The sequence below is a fragment of the Schistocerca gregaria genome, chromosome 1 (genome assembly GCF_023897955.1).
Source record: "Schistocerca gregaria isolate iqSchGreg1 chromosome 1, iqSchGreg1.2, whole genome shotgun sequence".
NCBI classification, from domain to species: Eukaryota; Metazoa; Arthropoda; class Insecta; order Orthoptera; family Acrididae; genus Schistocerca; species Schistocerca gregaria.
Genome location: NC_064920.1, coordinates 319,743,463 through 319,761,292, shown reverse-complemented (window position 1 = coordinate 319,761,292; position 17,830 = coordinate 319,743,463). Strand labels below are relative to the sequence as shown.

The following is a 17,830-nucleotide window of genomic DNA, read 5'->3' as shown; positions in this document are numbered from 1 at the left end:
GAGCAGGAGATTTTCTTACACGGACTGTGCGCACAGGTGCATGTTTGTCATAGAGGGCACTGAGTTTATCACCAAGTTCATTAATTTTGCCGTCGATTGTAGGTTCTCTGATTATTTGATGCCATGAGATTTCTGAGCAATCGGCTGTTAGAGCGTCAAGGTCAATACGTTTCATGTTCCTACAAGTTATGTAACGCGATTTGATCCTTGGGGGCTGCACAGAGTAGGCCAGGAATATTACATCATGTGCTGAGAGGCCAGGGGCCGATGATTGACCAACATCTCTTACTTTGTCAGTCTGTTTCGTTGCTATCACGTCTATAAGAGTATGACTGTGCGCCGTATGGTGTGTAGGTTGCAATGGAAGAATGTTCATGCTATTGCAACTAAACAATCTTCTTAGGTTTATTGCGGAGGGAGTGTCTCTTAGCAGGTCTATGTTCAAGTCACCCATTACGATGACATGTTCGTATTGACACTGAAGTGAATGTAATTCCGACTGGAAGGAACTCATTGAGCTTATTTTTGGCGGCTTGTACACGACGCCAGTCAAGAATTTCCGACTTTGTATATTTATTTCAATGAACATGAATTCAGCCTCTTTTTCTTCAGCAGGATTTGACGTACATAAGACTTTCGCTTTGAGATCTGTTCGTATATATGCGCCGACCCCGCCACCTCGCTTTTTTGATCTGTCTGCCCTAAGAAATGTGTACCCTGGGAGATGAATAGATGCAGAGGATATGTGTGGTTTCAACCACGTTTCGGATAAGAGGATTACGTGGTAGTTTAGTTGGTGGAAGAGGAGGCTAAGTTCTTCGTAATGCGCAGGTAAAGACTGAATGTTGCAGTGAGCTGCTAAAACCTCGGACGCGTTCCGCTGAGCAGCCTGGAGTAGGGTGGCAGACTGGTTTGTCCCTTTGTTAGGCACTACCTGCCGCGAGGGGCACTGACCGGTGTTTCCGCCAAGTGACATATTACAGGGGTGTCCGAGATTTTGCGCGCCCTGTTTGTGACTCCGCGAGAGCCGAAAGAAAAGCGACTGCAAGAGATTTCCTGAGGTTGCGGGAGTATAGAAAATGGATTAGTGGTATTCGGTGCAGGGAGAATATGACCAAAATGGTGACAGCTGTGTGTCACTGAGTATCCTATGTCGTAAGAGGAAAAATGTAATTAGAGTATTTGAAACAGCTTAGGGTGGAAATAAGGGAAAGAGGAGTGATTTAAGAGGCCGATGCTGCCAGCAGAGAGAAGTAAGCTTAATATTTAATAGAGTATCGTAGGAAGCTAGAATTAAATTGAAATTTGCTAAAGTGATACTGATAGTGATTTTTGTTATGAACAATTTAAACCGAAGAGATGGTTGACTAATGAACTAAAGGAGAGACTAATAATTGCAATAGAACTATTACAGAATGGAAGAGACTAAACTGAGAAAATGAAAAAAGTATTAGCAGTAACTAAAACTAAGCAATGGCTACAGCTAAAGACACAAAAAAATAGTAAAAAGTTAATACAGTTACAAAAACAATTAGTTGAAGGTACAAATAATTAAAAAGTTAATACAGTTACAAGAACAATTAGTTGAAGGTACAAATAATTAAAAAGTTAATACAATTACAAGACTATATCTGAGTATAGGACTGTTAAGATTTGCAAATGGTGTTAAGTTTGACTTTTGGCTCGAGTAGGTTCACTTAATACTATTTAGTTCTGTCATGTTTGTGACTGTCTTCTTTCCAGCTGCAGTCTTAATGATTACTCTACCATCCAGAGTCCACACATTCTGAAGACCGAAATGGGATATGGCACTGTTTAAAATCTTTAGCCGCTCGTGTGTCAGATCTTCCCTTATTGTAATCCCTGTCCTTGCTAACTTCTTCTTCTGGGTAAAGATCTCAGCCCTTTTTCGGTACGACACAAATTTAATTATTATTGGACGAGGTTTGGTAGCACCTGGTAGTTTTCGTCCCACCCGGTGGCTCCTGTCAATGTCTGCCTTGGTCAATTCGACGCCTAATTTTTCACGCGCAACCTGTATAAGCAGGTTGTCCGTGTCTTCTTCTTTAGTTTCTGCTACTCCAAACAGTCGTAGACTATTTCGCCTTTGGTACTGTTCTAGCTCGTCTGTGGCGGCAGATAGTTTCACTTCCAACTCTCGTGCCTTTTTCTCGTATTCAGACACAGACTTTTTTAGTGCTGTAATTTCGGCAGTATTGGCCTCAACAGTTTCACGCATTTTGGCCAATACTGCTGCCGTTACAGTATCTTAGAAGAAAGATTAAGAAAAGGCAAACCTACGTTTCTAGCATTTGTAGACTTAGAGAAAGCTTTTGACAAAGTTGACTGGAATACTCTTTTTCAAATTCTAAAGGTGGCAGGGGTAAAATACAGGGAGCGAAAGGCTATTTACAATTTGTACAGAAACCAGATGGCAGTCATAAAAGTCGAGGGGCATGAAAGGGAAGCAGTGGTTGGGAAAGGAGTGAGACAGGGTTGTAGCCTCTCCCCGATGTTATTCAATCTGTATATTGAGCAAGCAGTAAAGGAAAGAAAAGAAAAATTCGGAGTAGGTATTAAAATTCATGGAGAAGAAGTAAAAACTTTGAGGTTCGCCGATGACATTGTAATTCTGTCAGAGACGGCAAAGGACTTGGAAGAGCAGTTGAACGGAATGGACAGTGTCTTGAAAGGAGGATATAAGATGAACATCAACAAAAGCAAAACGAGGATAATGGAATGTAGTCAAATTAAATCGGGTGATGCTGAGGGAATTAGATTAGGAAATGAGACACTTAAAGTAGTAAAGGAGTTTTGCTATTTAGGAAGTAAAATAACTGATGACGGTCGAAGTAGAGAGGATATAAAATGTAGACTGGCAATGGCAAGGAAAGCGTTTCTGAAGAAGAAAAATTTGTTAACATCGAATATAGATTTATGTATCAGGAAGTCGTTTCTGAAAGTATTTGTTTGGAGTGTAGCCATGTATGGAAGTGAAACATGGACGATTACTAGTTTGGACAAGAAGAGAATAGAAGCTTTCGAAATGTGGTGCTACAGAAGAATACTGAAGATAAGATGGATAGATCACGTAACTAATGAGGAGGTATTGAATAGGATTGGGGAGAAGAGAAGTTTGTGGCACAACTTGACTAGAAGAAGGGATCGGTTGGTAGGACATGTTTTGAGGCATCAAGGCATCACAAATTTAGCGTTGGAGGGCAGCGTGGAGGGTAAAAATCGTAGAGGGAGACCGAGAGATGAGTACACTAAGCAGATTCAAAAGGATGTAGGTTGCAGTAGGTACTGGGAGATGAAGCAGCTTGCACAGGATAGAGTAGCATGGAGAGCTGCATCAAACCAGTCCCAGGACTGAAGACAACAACAACAACAATACTAAAAAAAAGCAACAAAAGTGGCTTTGCCTGACTCCTGCAACTTTTAGGCTAATTTCTTAACGATAGGTTTTTCATAAAACGCAAAAAAAACTTTGATCGTGCATAATTTCGATAAACGGGCCGCAAGCAGCTATCTAACCACTCGCCGATCAATTTAGTGTCAAAACGCAAAACAGGGGGACAGAAGAAGAGCTTCTTGAGTTACGTTTACTAAGGACGACCATCTTACACTAGCACGATTTCACGGTCACGTACTCTCTCAGAGGGAGGGAAAGTAGTTAAAAAATTTAATCAAAAAACTTATTCGCAAAACAAAGGTAACATTTTGTCGCTGGTGTACAATGAGAAGTAACTGCTCTTCTCCACTTGCAAGACCCAATCTACTCTCATGGCCCCCTCAAACGCAGCAGCAAGATATCGCTGATGTTTGCAATACCTATTTAAAAGATGCTTACCATCCTACGATAATGGTTTAACCCTCAAAGCGGGTAGTGAAGAAAGTAAAAATTTTGTGGATGATGGTACGCTATATTTTAAAAATGCTTTAATATTACAGCACATCCATGGAAGACGCACTTTAAATGAGAGAGAAACGCACTTGGGTTAAGAAGCCTTTAAGTCCGTTTTACACGAGCGATCTGGTCAAAATCGGCTACTTAAAGTTTGTGCCTGCACGTAAATCACCAACCAACCACTTCGTGGGTGTGTTTGTGACGTCAGTGATGTGTAGATTGTGGCGAGACTGGAGCACTATGTTGTTTGCCATGCTCGTACACATTGCAGTCCCCAAGCCACGGTAACGTAGCACGCCGGTATTGGAGCAAGAACCCCGGTTTACCCCTACCCCCAGATACGGGCCTGCAACTACATTGTCTTGACACAGCTAGAGCATTTCTGCTGCAGCTGCTGACAACCAATCACTGCACGACAGTCTGCTTTGTGGACGGGCTGTGCTTTGGCTTCTCTGTCGGCCTTCTACGGTACCGTCGCATGTGGATTTCAGTGTGCACAAGGTTTGCAGACATGTACCTGCTAACGAATAAAAATTAATAACGTAACTTTATTTTTTGGAGACAGCAAAGTATGCATTAAGGTATGTGAATTATAAGTCCCAAAAGATGCAAACTGTTACGCTCAAATACTACATAGTGGGTTCCTGAAGACAATACTTCCCACGGAAAAAAAATTGTCAGGATGAACAAACAGCGTCCGCGCTCACTATCCCTAGCATCACTAGAGGTAACTTGCTTCCCTCCCGTCTTGTGAAGATGTAGCTGTCGTCGCAATTCGTTTCTTCTCTGCATGCAATAAACAGTGTATAACGAAGTGGCACAGGGGAAAGAATTCAGTGCTATTAACTACAGTACCGTATCCCTTTGAAATTGTCACACGAAGTGTACACCAATGTCATAGTGACTCAATTATCTGCTAGACAAATTAGCCTGAAAATAGAATATTTCGTAAAGCAACTGGACTCTCATGTACCAGACTCATTTTATTTCATCTCTCTCGTACTTTTTCCTTCAACGTTAGAATTAAAGCATCCAATATTCGAGACACAGTAAAAATTAGCATGGAAATTTGTCAGTGAAGAAATCTGAAAGTGATCCGACTATAAAGCCTACTTGCAGTTCCATTAGATGAAGATGCTATTCATTTAATGAAATGCACATATTATACGAATATTTTGAGTTGTTCTTCACTATTCACAAATCTGTTCTGTAAATATTTCCACATTCTTGAAACATGGACTACGAGTTATCGGCAGTTGACAGACCTGAACTTTTAGGAACAGCTGTGCTCCAGCAGTCACCATTCTTGCTATGAGCAACTGTATTTTCTTCATCGCTGTCTGAATATATGGTAGACTGATCAGCTTCATCACGAAATTAATTTACGCCACATTCACAACTGAGTTGTTCTAACAATGTCTCCGTATAGCACCCTCAGATAGTAAAATGCCATTCCTACGTGCCATTTTCACATAAATGAACTTCACAGTAAACGACAAAAACAGTTACACGATATGTACTTCATGGTCACAGTGACCCTTCAAAAAATATTTCTGTCAAATTAATTACACAACAATGCCTCACAATTTCGAACGTCCGTTCCGTAATGGATCTCATTCAATGTTGAACTTACACTACTGGCGATTAAAATTGCTACACCACGAAGATGACGTGCTACAGACGCGAAATTTAACCCACAGGAAGAAGATGCTGTGATATGCAAATGATTAGCTTTTCAGAGCATTCACACAAGGCTGGCGTCGATGGCGACACCTACAACGTGCTGACATGCGGAAAGTTTCCAACCGATTTCTCATACACAAACAGCAGTTCACCGACGTTACCTGGTGAAACGTTGTTGTGATGCTTCGTGTAAGGATGGTTCAAATGTAGCCTATCGCGATTGCGGTATATCGTATCGCGACATTTCTGCTCGCGTTGGTCGAGATCCAATGACTGTTAGCAGAATATGGAATTGGTGGGTTCAGGAGGGCAATATGGAACGCCGTGCTGGATCCCAACGGCTTCTTATCACTATCAGTCAAGATGACAGGCATCTTATCCGCATGGCTGTAACGGATCGTGCAGCCACGACTCGATCCGCGAGTCAACAGATGGGGACGTTTGCAAGACAACAACCATCTGCAAACTGTTACGCTCAAATACTACATAGTGGGTTCCTGAAGACAATACAGTTCGACGACGTTTGCAGCAGCCGACTGGAGTGGCCGAGCGGTCCTAGACGCTACAGTCTGGAAACGCGCGACCGCTACGGTCGCAGCTTGGAATCCTGCCTCGGGCATGAATGTGTGTGATGCCGTTAGGTTAGTTACGTTTACGTTGTTCTAAGTTCTAGGAGACTGATGACATCAGACGTTAAGTCCCATAGTGCTGAGAGGCATTTGAACAATTTTTGACGTTTGCAGCAGCATGGACTATCAGCTCGGAAACCATGGCTGAAGTTACCCTTGACGCTGTATCACAGACAGGAGTGCCTGCGATTGTGTACTCAACGACGAACCTGGGTACACGAATGGCAAAACATTTTTTCGGATGAATCCACGTTCTGTTTACAGCATCATGGTGGTCGCATCCGTGTTTGGTCTCATCGCAGTAAACGCACATTGGAAGCGTGTATTCGTCATCGCCATACTTGCGTATCACCCGGCGTGATGGTATGGGGTCCCATTGGTTACCACGTCTCGGTGACCTCTTGTTCTCATTGACGGCACTTTGAACGGTGGACGTTACATTACAGACGTGTTACGACCCGTGGCTCTACCCTTCATTTGATCCCTGCGAAACCCTACATTTCAGCAGGATAATGCACGACCGCATGTTGCAGGTCCTGTGCGGGCCTTTCTGGATACAGAAAATGTTCGACTGCTGCCCTGGCCAGCACATTCTCCAGATCTCTCACCAATTGAAAACATCTGGTCAATGGTGGCCGAGCAATTGGCTCGTCACAATATGCCAGTCACTACTCTTGATGAACTGTGGTATCGCGTTGAAGCTGTATGGGCAGCTGTACCTGTACACGCCATCCAAGCTCTGTTTGCCTCAATGCCCAGGTATATCAAGGTCGTTATTACGGCATGGGGTGGTTGTTCTGGGTACTGATTTCTCAGGATCTATGCAACCAAATTGCGTGAAAATGTAAACACATGTCAGTTATAGTATAATATATTTGTCCAATCATCTGCATATCTTGTTGGTGGAGCAATTTTAATGGGCAGTAGTGTACATTTGTGTATGTGCAGTGCATGCACAGTAATAAACCGAAAAATCCTGAGTCAGACTATTCGCTCCCCAGGACGTTCTCACACCATGTGACCATCTGGTGTATCATTGGATGAGTCTGCCTTGCTATCCTACCTACTGGCTAGCCTCCCGTAACAAAATCTTCCTGTACTGTGCATTAAACTTAGTAAACAAAAGTGTAATAAATATGGGTAGTGATGTGGCATAAACGCCACGCGTTTATACTTAAAAGTTTATGACTATCGCTGTTACTGTATTGGTTTATGTTACGGGCAGAGTTTCACTTTCGTGAACTGAATTGCAGGAGTGAGTAAGCGTGAAACAGGTGAGGTGGAGCTGGCGAGCCGCCGAGCGTCGCTGGGCTCCGAGTCTGTGGAGGGGCCGTTCTGGGCGCCGAGGGGCCGGCGCGGGCAGGCGGCGCGGCTGCTGCGGCTCCGGCTGGCCTCCGCGCCCGCCGGCTCGGCGTTCTGGCCGGCTCGGGGGCGGCGCGCCGGACCCTCCTCCGCCTCCTCCTCCGCAGAGGGGCCCTTCTGGGCAACGCGCGGCCGCAGCCTCGCCGCGCAGCACTCCTTCTGGCCCGCCAGGGGCCGCAGGGGCGATCCCACAAACGTGAGTTTAAACAATACTCATTCAATGACAAGCAGGTCAAATGACAAGTCATGTGATACCTCCCAATATCGTGTTGCTAACTCGACGTGGCTTAGACTCAACAAGTCGCAAAAGTCCCCTCCAGAAACACTGAGCAACGCTGCCTCCGTTCTTGTTGTTGTTGTTGTCTTCAGTCCTGAGACTGGTTCGATGCAGCTCTCCATGCTACTCTATCCTGTACAAGCCTCTTCATCTCCCAGTGCCTCCTGCAGCCTACATCCTTCAGAATCTGCTTAGTGTATTCATCTCTTGGTCTCCCTCTACGATTTTTACCCTCCACGCTGCCCTCCAGTACTAAATTGGTGATCCCATGATGCCTCAGAACATGTCCTACCAACCTATCCCTTCTTCTAGTCAAGTTGTGCCACAAACTCCTCTTCTCCCCAATTCTGTTCAATACCTCCTCATTAGTTATGTGATCTACCCATCTAATCTTCAGCATTCTTCTGTAGCACCACATTTCGAAAGCTTCTATTCTCTTCTTGCCTAAACTATTTATAGTCCAGGTTTCACTTCCACACACGGCTACACTCCATACAAATACTTTCAGAAACGACTTCCTGACACTTAAATGTATACCCTATGCTAACAAATTTCTCTTCTTCATCAACGCTTTCCTTGCCATTGCCAGTCTACATTTTATATCCTCTCTACTTCAACCATCATCAGTTATTTTGCTGCTCAAATAGCAAAACTCCTTTACTACTTTAAGTGTCTCATTTCCTAATCTAATTCCCTCAGCATCACCCGACTTAATTCGGCTACATTGCATTATCCTCGTTTTGCTTTTGTTGATGTTCATCTAATATCCTCCTTACAAGACACTGTCCATTCCGTTCAACTGCTCTTCCAAGTCCTTTGCTGTCTCTGACAGAATTACAATGTCACCGGCGAATCTCAAAGTTTTTATTTCTTCTCCATGGATTTTAATACCTACTCCGAACTTTTGTTTCCTTCACTGCTTGCTCAATATACAGATTGAATAGCATCGGCGAGGGGCTACAACCCTGTCTCACTCCCTTCCCAACCACTGCCTGCCTTTGATGTCCCTTGACTCTTATAACTGCCACCTGCTTTCTGTACAAATTGTAAATAGCTTTTCGCTGCCTCCGTAGCCATCCATAATTGCGATAGTGTTAACGGTGCAGGATTTTGTGCAGCAAGTGACCTCTCGATTATGCCCCATAAACGTTCGATGAGATTCATTTCGGGCGATCTGAGTGGTCACACCATTCGCTAGCATTGTCCACAATGGTCTTCAAACCAACCGCAAGCAACTGTTGTTTCGGATCACTAAGTCCATGAATGGATTCAAATGGTCTCCAAGTAGCCGAACGTAACCATTTCCAGTCAATGATCGGTTCAGTTGAACCAGAGGATTCAGTGCCATCCATGTAAAAGCAGCCCACACCATTATGGAACCACCCACATCTTGCACAGTGCCTTGTTGCCAACTTGGGTTCTACATCTACATGAATACTCTGCAAATTCCATTCAAGTTCCTGGCGGAGGATTTATCGAACCACCTTCACAATTCTCTATAATTCCAATATCGCATAGCACGCGGAAAGAATGAACACCTACATCTTTCCGTACGAGCTCTGATTTCTCTTATTTTTATCAAACAATGGTTCAAATGGCTCTGAGCATTATGGGATTTAACATTTGGGGTCATACGTTCCCTAGAACTTAGAACTACTTAAACCCAACTAACCTAAAGACATCACACACACACCCATGCCCGAGGCAGGATTTGAACCTGCGACCGTAGCGGTCGCGCGGTTCCAGATTGTAGCGCCTAGAACCGCTCGGCCACTCCGCCCGCCCCTTATTTTATCGTGGTGATCGTTCCTCCCTATGTAGCTCGGTGTCAACAAAATATTTTAGCATTCGGAGGAGAAAGTTGGTGATTGGAATTTCGTGAGAAGATTCCGTCGCAACGAAAGACGCCTTTCTTTTATTGATTTCCAGCCCAATTCTGTATCGTTTCTGTAACACTATCTCCCATATTTCGCGATAATAAAAAACGTGCTGCCTTTCTTTGAACTTTTCCCATGCACTCCGTCAGTCCTACCTGGTAAGGATCCCACACAGCGCAGCAGTATTCTAAAAGAGAACGGACATGCTTAGTGTAGGCAGTTTCCTCAGTAAATCTGTTACATTTTCTAACTGTCCTGCTAATAAAACGCAGTCTTTGGTTAGCCTTCCCCACATCATTTTCTATGTGTTCCTTCCAATTTAAATTATTCGTAATTGTAATATCTAGGTATTTATTTGAATTTACGGTTTTTAGATTAGTCTGATGCATCGTGTAACCGAATTTTAACGAGTTCCTTTTAGCACTCGTGTGGATGACCTCACACTTTTCGTTATTTAGGGTCAACTGCCACATTTCACACCGTTCAGATATCTTTTCTAAATCGTTTTGCAGTTTTTTTATCTTATGATGAGTTTACTACACCATAAACAACAGCATCATTTGCAAACATCCTAAGACGGCTGCTCAGGTTTTCTCCAAAATCGTTTACGTAGATAAGGAACAGCAAAGCGCTTATAACACTAACTTGGCGAACGCCAGAAATCACTTCTTTTGTACGCGATGACTTTCCGTCAATTACTACGAACTGTGACCTCTCTGGCAGGAAATCGCAAATCCAGTCACATAACAGACGATATTCCATAAGCACGCAATTTCACTACGAGCCGCTTGTGTGTTACAGCGTCAAAAGCCTTCCGGAAATCCAGAAATACGGAATCGATCTGAAATCCCTTGTCAATAGCACTCAACACTTCATGTGAATGAAGAGGTAGTTGTGTTTCACAGGAACGATGTTTTCTAAACCCATGTTGACTGTGTGTCAATAGACCGTTTCCTTCAAGGTAATTCATAGTGTTCGAACACAATATATGTTCTAAAATCCTGCTGCATATCGACGGTAACGATACGGTCCTGTAATTTAGTGGATTACTTCTACTACCTTTCTTGAATATTGGTGTGACCTGTGCAACTTTCCAGTCTTTGGGTACGGATCTTTCGTCGAGCGAATGGTTGTATATGGCTTCGTGAGATCTGTACCTCACTCGAATCATACCCTCAAATCTTACCAACTGAAATCAGGGGAGCCGGCCGGTGTGGCCGTGCGGTTCTAAGCGCTACAGTCTGGAACCGCGTGACCGATACTGTCGCCGGTTCGAATCCTGCCTCGGGTATGGATGTGTGAGTGATGTCCTTAGGTTAGTTATGTTTAAGTAGTTCTGAGTTCTAGGGGACTGGTGACCTCAGATGTTAAGTCTCATAGTGCTCAGAGCCATTTGAACCATTTTGAAATCAGGACACATCTGACCCGGCCACGGTTTCCAGTCGTCTAGGATAAGTCGACATTGTCACGAGCCCAGGAGAGGCGCTGCAGGTGTTGTCATGCTGTCTGTAAAGGCACTCTTGATGCTGTAGATCTCTGAATATTGATTTCCCTAACAACTGCCTAACTATTTTCGAAATGGAATGTTTCATGTATCTAACTCCAACTACCATTACGTGGTCGGAGTCTGTTAATTCACATCGTGCAGCGATAATCATGTCGGAAACTTTTTCACATGAATCACGTAAGTACAAATGACATCTCCGCCAATGTACTGCCCTTTTATATCGTGTACTCGATACCACTGCCATCTGTATATGTGCATATCGTTATCCCGTGACTTCTGTCACCTCAGTCTATGTACGCTTACAGAACTGGTGTCGAGTTGAATAAAATCCTTATGGGTGGAATACCGAGGTATTATGAAGTTCTGAATCAACCGACGTTTCGACAGTGTTCGCAGCGGTCGTCTTACACGTGATCAAACTCCTGGCCTGCTCTACGTATACCTTCTTATTTCGGTCGTCAGGTGACTATCGAGGTCACATTCTGATACTTCATTGAAGAGTTTGAAGCCAAAGTGCCTATGGTAGAGCGGCTGCTTGGTAGACTATTGTCTGTGCTACTTTAGCAGGTGACTCGCAGGCAACAACGAATCGGCAGCTTCCAACAGACTACCGTTTTTCAATCTGACACTGGTGTAATATTCCACAACATTCATTACTTTACAAATCGGTTTTTATTTGTTACGTCATAGTCAGGTACAAAGATATAAATGTGTGGCTGAAAAATTTTTGTGGGATGAAAGATTTTAAAATAGTATAGAGTATCTCAATTGGTTTCCAAAGGCGATTGTTAATGTTTGATTTAGGACTGAAAAACGCGATGTAAAATATTTAGTTTGGATAAAATGCGGCACATTAAATAATTAACTACACTACAAATTACTATAATACAAAATTTGGTGTTATGTTCCAAGGGGGTGATTGAATAACAATCATATCCTCAGTAGGTCCAATGATAGAAACAGGCACTACGTAACAAGTGTGACTAAACAGGTAAATGAAACACTGGTAATGATACAAAGTAAAATTTCAACTACAGTAACTGAAATAAACAAAAAGTGGGACACGGGAGTGGGAGGGGTACTTCACAAAATGGGCTTTAAGGGATTACTAGCAGTACCTGTAATTAACTTTTAGAGAAGTGGAATCCTTAATCTCCATTTTTTTCATGGACCCCTGCTTTGTTTCTACAATATGATCTTAACGTGACTTTCTGTAATTAGATTATTTGCAAGAAAAATGACAATTATTTCTAACAATATTTATTTACTTATAAATGATAGAGCACAGCAATCAGTCGTCCTTTTCTTTCAGGTTTTATTAAGCAAATCCAGATTTCTGCTAGTGCCTTGCCGTTATCAATGTACTGTTTCATAGTGATTGCATGTCCTAGTACGTCAGTTCCTGTTGTTCGGGCTTCTGTCACAGTTCGTTCAGGACTACTTGTCTTGAACAGTGACAGGCGCCCGAACAACAAGACACTGACGTGCTAGGACATTAATTGATTCTCTGAAACAGTGCATTTATAATGGCTAGGCACTAGCCGGAATCGAGATTTTCTTAATAAAACCTGAAAGATTAAGACAACTGATTGCTGTGCTCCATCACTTTGAAAGTCATGTAACAGTCGTTGAGTGCGTTCACATTCCTAATGGAAGGTCACTTGAGCAACTATTTTGGTTTTTAAATACACTTAAAAAACGAGTAAATTTTATTGGTAAAATTTTCTTTGATTTGAAATATGGCTTTCTTTCACGAAATGGAAAAAGCGATCAGTGCTATTTTAATAACAATGTCGACTTAAACAAGCAATAAACTCACAAAATGAGCATTGGTACAGCATTGCTGGGACAGTAATGTACTAGTTATCATGTGGCGTGATCTTCTGGATGGTACGCATGTACATGCAATGTGGGAGACTTACCCTATCTGGTCTACATGTTAATTTTACACTTTTGTCGCCGAACGTAGGTTGTGTCACAGAATGCCACCATCCCTAGTCTGTAAGTATTTTACGAAGTGCCCCATCAGTGAACTATAACCCTCCATTTGCTTTAAAAGATTAAGAACCGATGGAACCACAACAAACTTCCGACATCATATAAGGAGAAAACGTAACAATTCATTCACAGTTTACAATAATAATAGGAAATAGCTAATCTTTTGCCTTTGTCTCCATAATATGCCTTTATCTTCTTGTAGCCCTTGCAAACGGGCAGATGAACAAGAGGAATAGAGTTCCGCAACGGGAGATTTCACTTTTCAGACTGACTATTACATAATGCCCAAATAATGGCATGATCACCGTTTACAAGATTTTTGAGTAGAGAATCAAAAAATTAGCATCAGTAGGAAAATACTGGTGATTTTTTGTAGTATTCAACCACTTGTCACTTTACGACAAAAGCTGCGAATGGTGGCACGGACTAAGTTTTCTTTTATTTGTCTATGTAGTCTAATATTTTAATTGTATACATCTTGAAACTGAGAGCGTCAAAATTTTTCAATCGTTGGTCGGTTTCTACGTTTATTGCAGGAAATGAAAGGAATAAAAGTCCGAAAATCGGTTATTCCAAAAATCTGTTTTTTTCAGCGGTTTTCACAGTCAAGTTAAACTTGCATTGAAAACCGGTGTAACCGAAAAGCAGTTGTATCATCGATAACCGCCATCCCCAAGATAAAGCCGCCTGCGTTTCTTTAATAGTAATACGGAAACCATGCAGACGCTCGTAGGCCTCGAAGTTGCAGCGGGCGCAGGCACGGTGCTCGGCGAACAACCGACGCTCACTGTGCCCCGCAGTGCTCTGACATCCAGCTTGTACCTAGGGCAGCTTTTACCTGCCGCTTCTGGGTTTCTTGACAACTGAAATATAAGCCACGGTTTTCGTGGTTCTTGGTAACTGCAGATGGGATGTGTTACCCAAAACGCACAGAACGTAATGCTAATCCGTTTCGTAATTTCGGCGACAAGGATGTTGACATATTCACACGGAAGTTCGTAAATGACTGTACTCTGAACAGAATCTACGGAAACTTTCGTCAACAGTCTTTTACGAACTTCTATGTGAATGTGGCGGAGTCTATCTTCGTGAAAACGGAAGACCAATAAGCAGTCGCGCGTTGGTGTAATGAATCGTGCAGTAAAGCTGCGAGGATGGGTCGTCAGTAAAGCCTGTATAATAATTTGGTAAGAGCACTCACCTGGACAGACAAGGTTGTGGGTTCGACTTCTTGTCCAGCACGCTGATTTCACCCGTCACGACGGTTCTGAACAGCACCACCTCAGCTGCAGTGTGAAACATTCATTCTGCTTACTAACATAATATGTTTGTTTAACGACCAAATAGGGCCCCTGTTATTTTACGATGGCTTCCTCAATGAGCCCGAAGTCAAAAATCTAACACCGTCACAAATGGCGATGTAAAGCGTGACAAGTTAGGTAACATGGGGGTAAAGAGAGCATATTCTCGATATATGTCAACGGTTGCCTATCCTTAAGAACACCAAGAAACCTACCTGTATTTACGTGTTAAGTTTGGAATAAAGAGGCGCTCGCTCTTCTAATATCTAGATACCAGGATGCCTTCCGTGAAGACGAACGCCAGTGGTATGCTGTATCCTGTAACACAAATAAGGATTATCAGAATGAATAGTGTAGTCACTCTAGTTAACAGAATAATATTGTAGAATCTGAAAAAATGCTTTTATTTGTTTCCCTGAATGTAGCATATGATAGAAAATAATTATGACCGTGGGTTCTGATCGCTATTCCGAAACCAAAGAATGCTGATTGACCTGTGCCTTCCAGTATTATGACCACACTATTTCGTTTAAAGTAACCTGGACAGAAACAAACGACAATAATGTTCAGCGAAGTAATGGGGTTGTGTGAATTCCTAAGGGACCAAACTGCTGAGGTCATCCGTCCCTAGACTTACACATTACTTAAACTAACTTAACGCTAAGGAATCACTCACACCCGTGCCCGAGGGAGAACTCGAACCTCCGGCGGAAGGAGGCGCACGAGCGAATTTATGTATAGAAATCAGTAACACCCATAATTAATCATCTTAGCACTGCACGAATAATAATAAATCGACGAATAGGTGAAGGGGGTTAAGCACTGCCGACCAACCACCGCGTCGAACTTTCCTGTGGCGACGCTGAAAGCCAGTACAGAAGGCCATATGGTTAACATACAACTCTAACAGTCGTAGACCGATAATGAAAAATTTTTGGAACTGAGCTCCTCAGCTGTCCTCAAAACGCTTCCATCCAGTTCGGTTCTCTCACATAAACGAACCGTGACACTGCCTCGAATCGGACACCAGTCATTGTCTTGCTGGAATAGTCCTTAGGACTAGCTTTACAATACTTCGGGAGGACAGAGGTTCAAATCGTTGTTAAACCGTTCCGATTCAGGTTTCCCGTGGTTTCTCTAAATCGCCTATGGGTAATGTCGAGAAGGGTCCTCTGAAAAGGATATGACCGATTTCCTTCCCCAATCTGAGTTTGTGCTCAATTTCTCGATGTCGATGGGAAACTACAATCTTCCCTTCTTTTTCTTTGCCAATTTATATGTGCTACATTCTGGATAAAATAAACCTAGCAGGCCGAGGAATATGTGTACAAATAACTGAGGCAAATTAAGAGGTTGACGAAGGAAGGGAGATTAGGATTTAATGCCTCGTCGACAGCGAGGTCGCCGGCCTGGGTGACCCGGCGGTTCTAGGCGCTACAGTCTGGAACCGCGCGACCGCCTCGGGCATGGATGTGTGTGTTGTCCTTAGGTTAGTTAGGTTTAAGTAGTTCCAAGTTCTATGGGACTGATAACCTCAGATGTTAAGTCCCATGGTGCTCAGAGCCACTTCAGACTTCTGTCGCGCTATGATAGAAGCGGCTGCTGCTATAGAAACAGCAACGGTATCAGATTCTGTAGTGCACTTCTTCAGCTGTCACCGGATGCTAATACACATAAAACTTTTATTGAATTTACGCTGACATCGCAGTTTGATTAAAAATGTGAATCAGTTTGTTTGCCGTTAAAATGAAGCTCTGGTCAGTGGTAGCTCATTAGGTATGGGGTACTAGCAAGAAGAAAACCAGCACCATACTAAAATAATCACCATATGGGGTGATTTAGGGAAGCCACAATAGAAGAATATAACGCAGAAAACTGATCCCGACAAACAGAACTAGACTTCAGAAAGATGGTTTCGACATGTAATGCTTACACAGTGCTGTGCTACACTCATGACGTGGAACGCAAGGATACAGAACAAATGGCTCATAGTTCAGCTGCGTCTTTTCGCCATCTACGTACAGAAGACTAGCACATCACATATTCAGAGACAAGCGGCAACCAATGCAACACAGATATGACAAATAGAAACTTGAGAAGAAATTGAAAGAAGATGTATATAAAATATAGACAGTTACAGTATTATATCTCAGTGACTTATCCACAGAAATCTTTATACTGTCCACCACACATTTATGACTGTCAGCCCTGCAATTTTTCCTCCATATGAGAAGCACGAAGCACCTCTCTACACCTACATACACCGCAGACCACTGAATTATACATCGTAGGACACTTAGCTTCGTATCACATGTTCAAGTTTCTTCCAGTTCCAATCACGTACGGAGTGTGATAAAAATAACTGCTTAAACGCCTGTGTTTATGCTGTAATTATTCTAAACTTGTCTTCGCGGTCTCTATGAGAGACACACAACCTACAGTGTGTAATAGGAGACAAAATTATAACAACCCTCTTACAGTTTCCGAAATACACTCCTGGAAATTGAAATAAGAACACCGTGAATTCATTGTCCCAGGAAGGGGAAACTTTATTGACACGTTCCTGGGGTCAGATACATCACATGATCACACTGACAGAACCACAGGCACATAGTCACAGGCAACAGAGCATGCACAATGTCGGCACTAGTACAGTGTATATCCACCTTTCGCAGCAATGCAGGCTGCTTTTCTCCCATGGAGACGATCGTAGAGATGTTGAATGTAGTCCTGTGGAACGGCTTGCCATGCCATTTCCACCTGGCGCCTCAGTTGGACCAGCGTTCGTGCTGGACGTGCAGACCGCGTGAGACGACGCTTCATCCAGTCCCAAACATGCTCAATGGGGGACAGATCCGGAGATCTTGCTGGCCAGGGTAGTTGACTTACACCTTCTAGAGCACGTTGGGTGGCACGGGATACATGCGAACGTGCATTGTCCTGTTGGAACAGCAAGTTCCCTTGCCGGTCTAGGAATGGTAGAACGATGGGTTCGATGACGGTTTGGATGTACCGTGCACTATTCAGTGTCCCCTCGACGATCACCAGAGGTGTACGGCCAGTGTAGGAGATCGCTCCCCACACCATGATGCCGGGTGTTGGCCCTGTGTGCCTCGGTCGTATGCAGTCCTGATTGTGGCGCTCACCTGCACGGCGCCAAACACGCATACGACCATCATTGGCACCAAGGCAGAAGCGACTCTCATCGCTGAAGACGACACGTCTCCATTCGTCCCTCCATTCACGCCTGTCGCGACACCACTGGAGGCGGGCTGCACGATGTTGG

General features: G+C 43.4%; 2 protein-coding genes across 10 annotated transcripts in view; one reads left to right on the top strand and one right to left on the bottom strand.

Annotated features, from left to right (window-relative positions):
* LOC126343484 (COMM domain-containing protein 4-like) overlaps nucleotides 1-17,830 on the bottom strand; it is a 492,684-nt gene that overhangs the window by 149,708 nt on the left and 325,146 nt on the right. For all 9 annotated transcript variants that reach the window (XM_050001948.1, XM_050001946.1, XM_050001944.1 and 6 more), the window contains one exon: nucleotides 14,760-14,862. The gene's annotated coding sequence lies outside the window, so the exon portion shown is untranslated. The remainder of the gene's footprint in view (nucleotides 1-14,759; nucleotides 14,863-17,830) is intronic.
* Nucleotides 1-17,830, top strand: part of LOC126343442 (uncharacterized) — a 63,051-nt gene that overhangs the window by 38,671 nt on the left and 6,550 nt on the right. Inside the window, exon 6 of the mRNA XM_050001938.1 lies at nucleotides 7,476-7,780. Coding sequence (XP_049857895.1) covers nucleotides 7,476-7,780 — 305 coding nt within the window. The remainder of the gene's footprint in view (nucleotides 1-7,475; nucleotides 7,781-17,830) is intronic.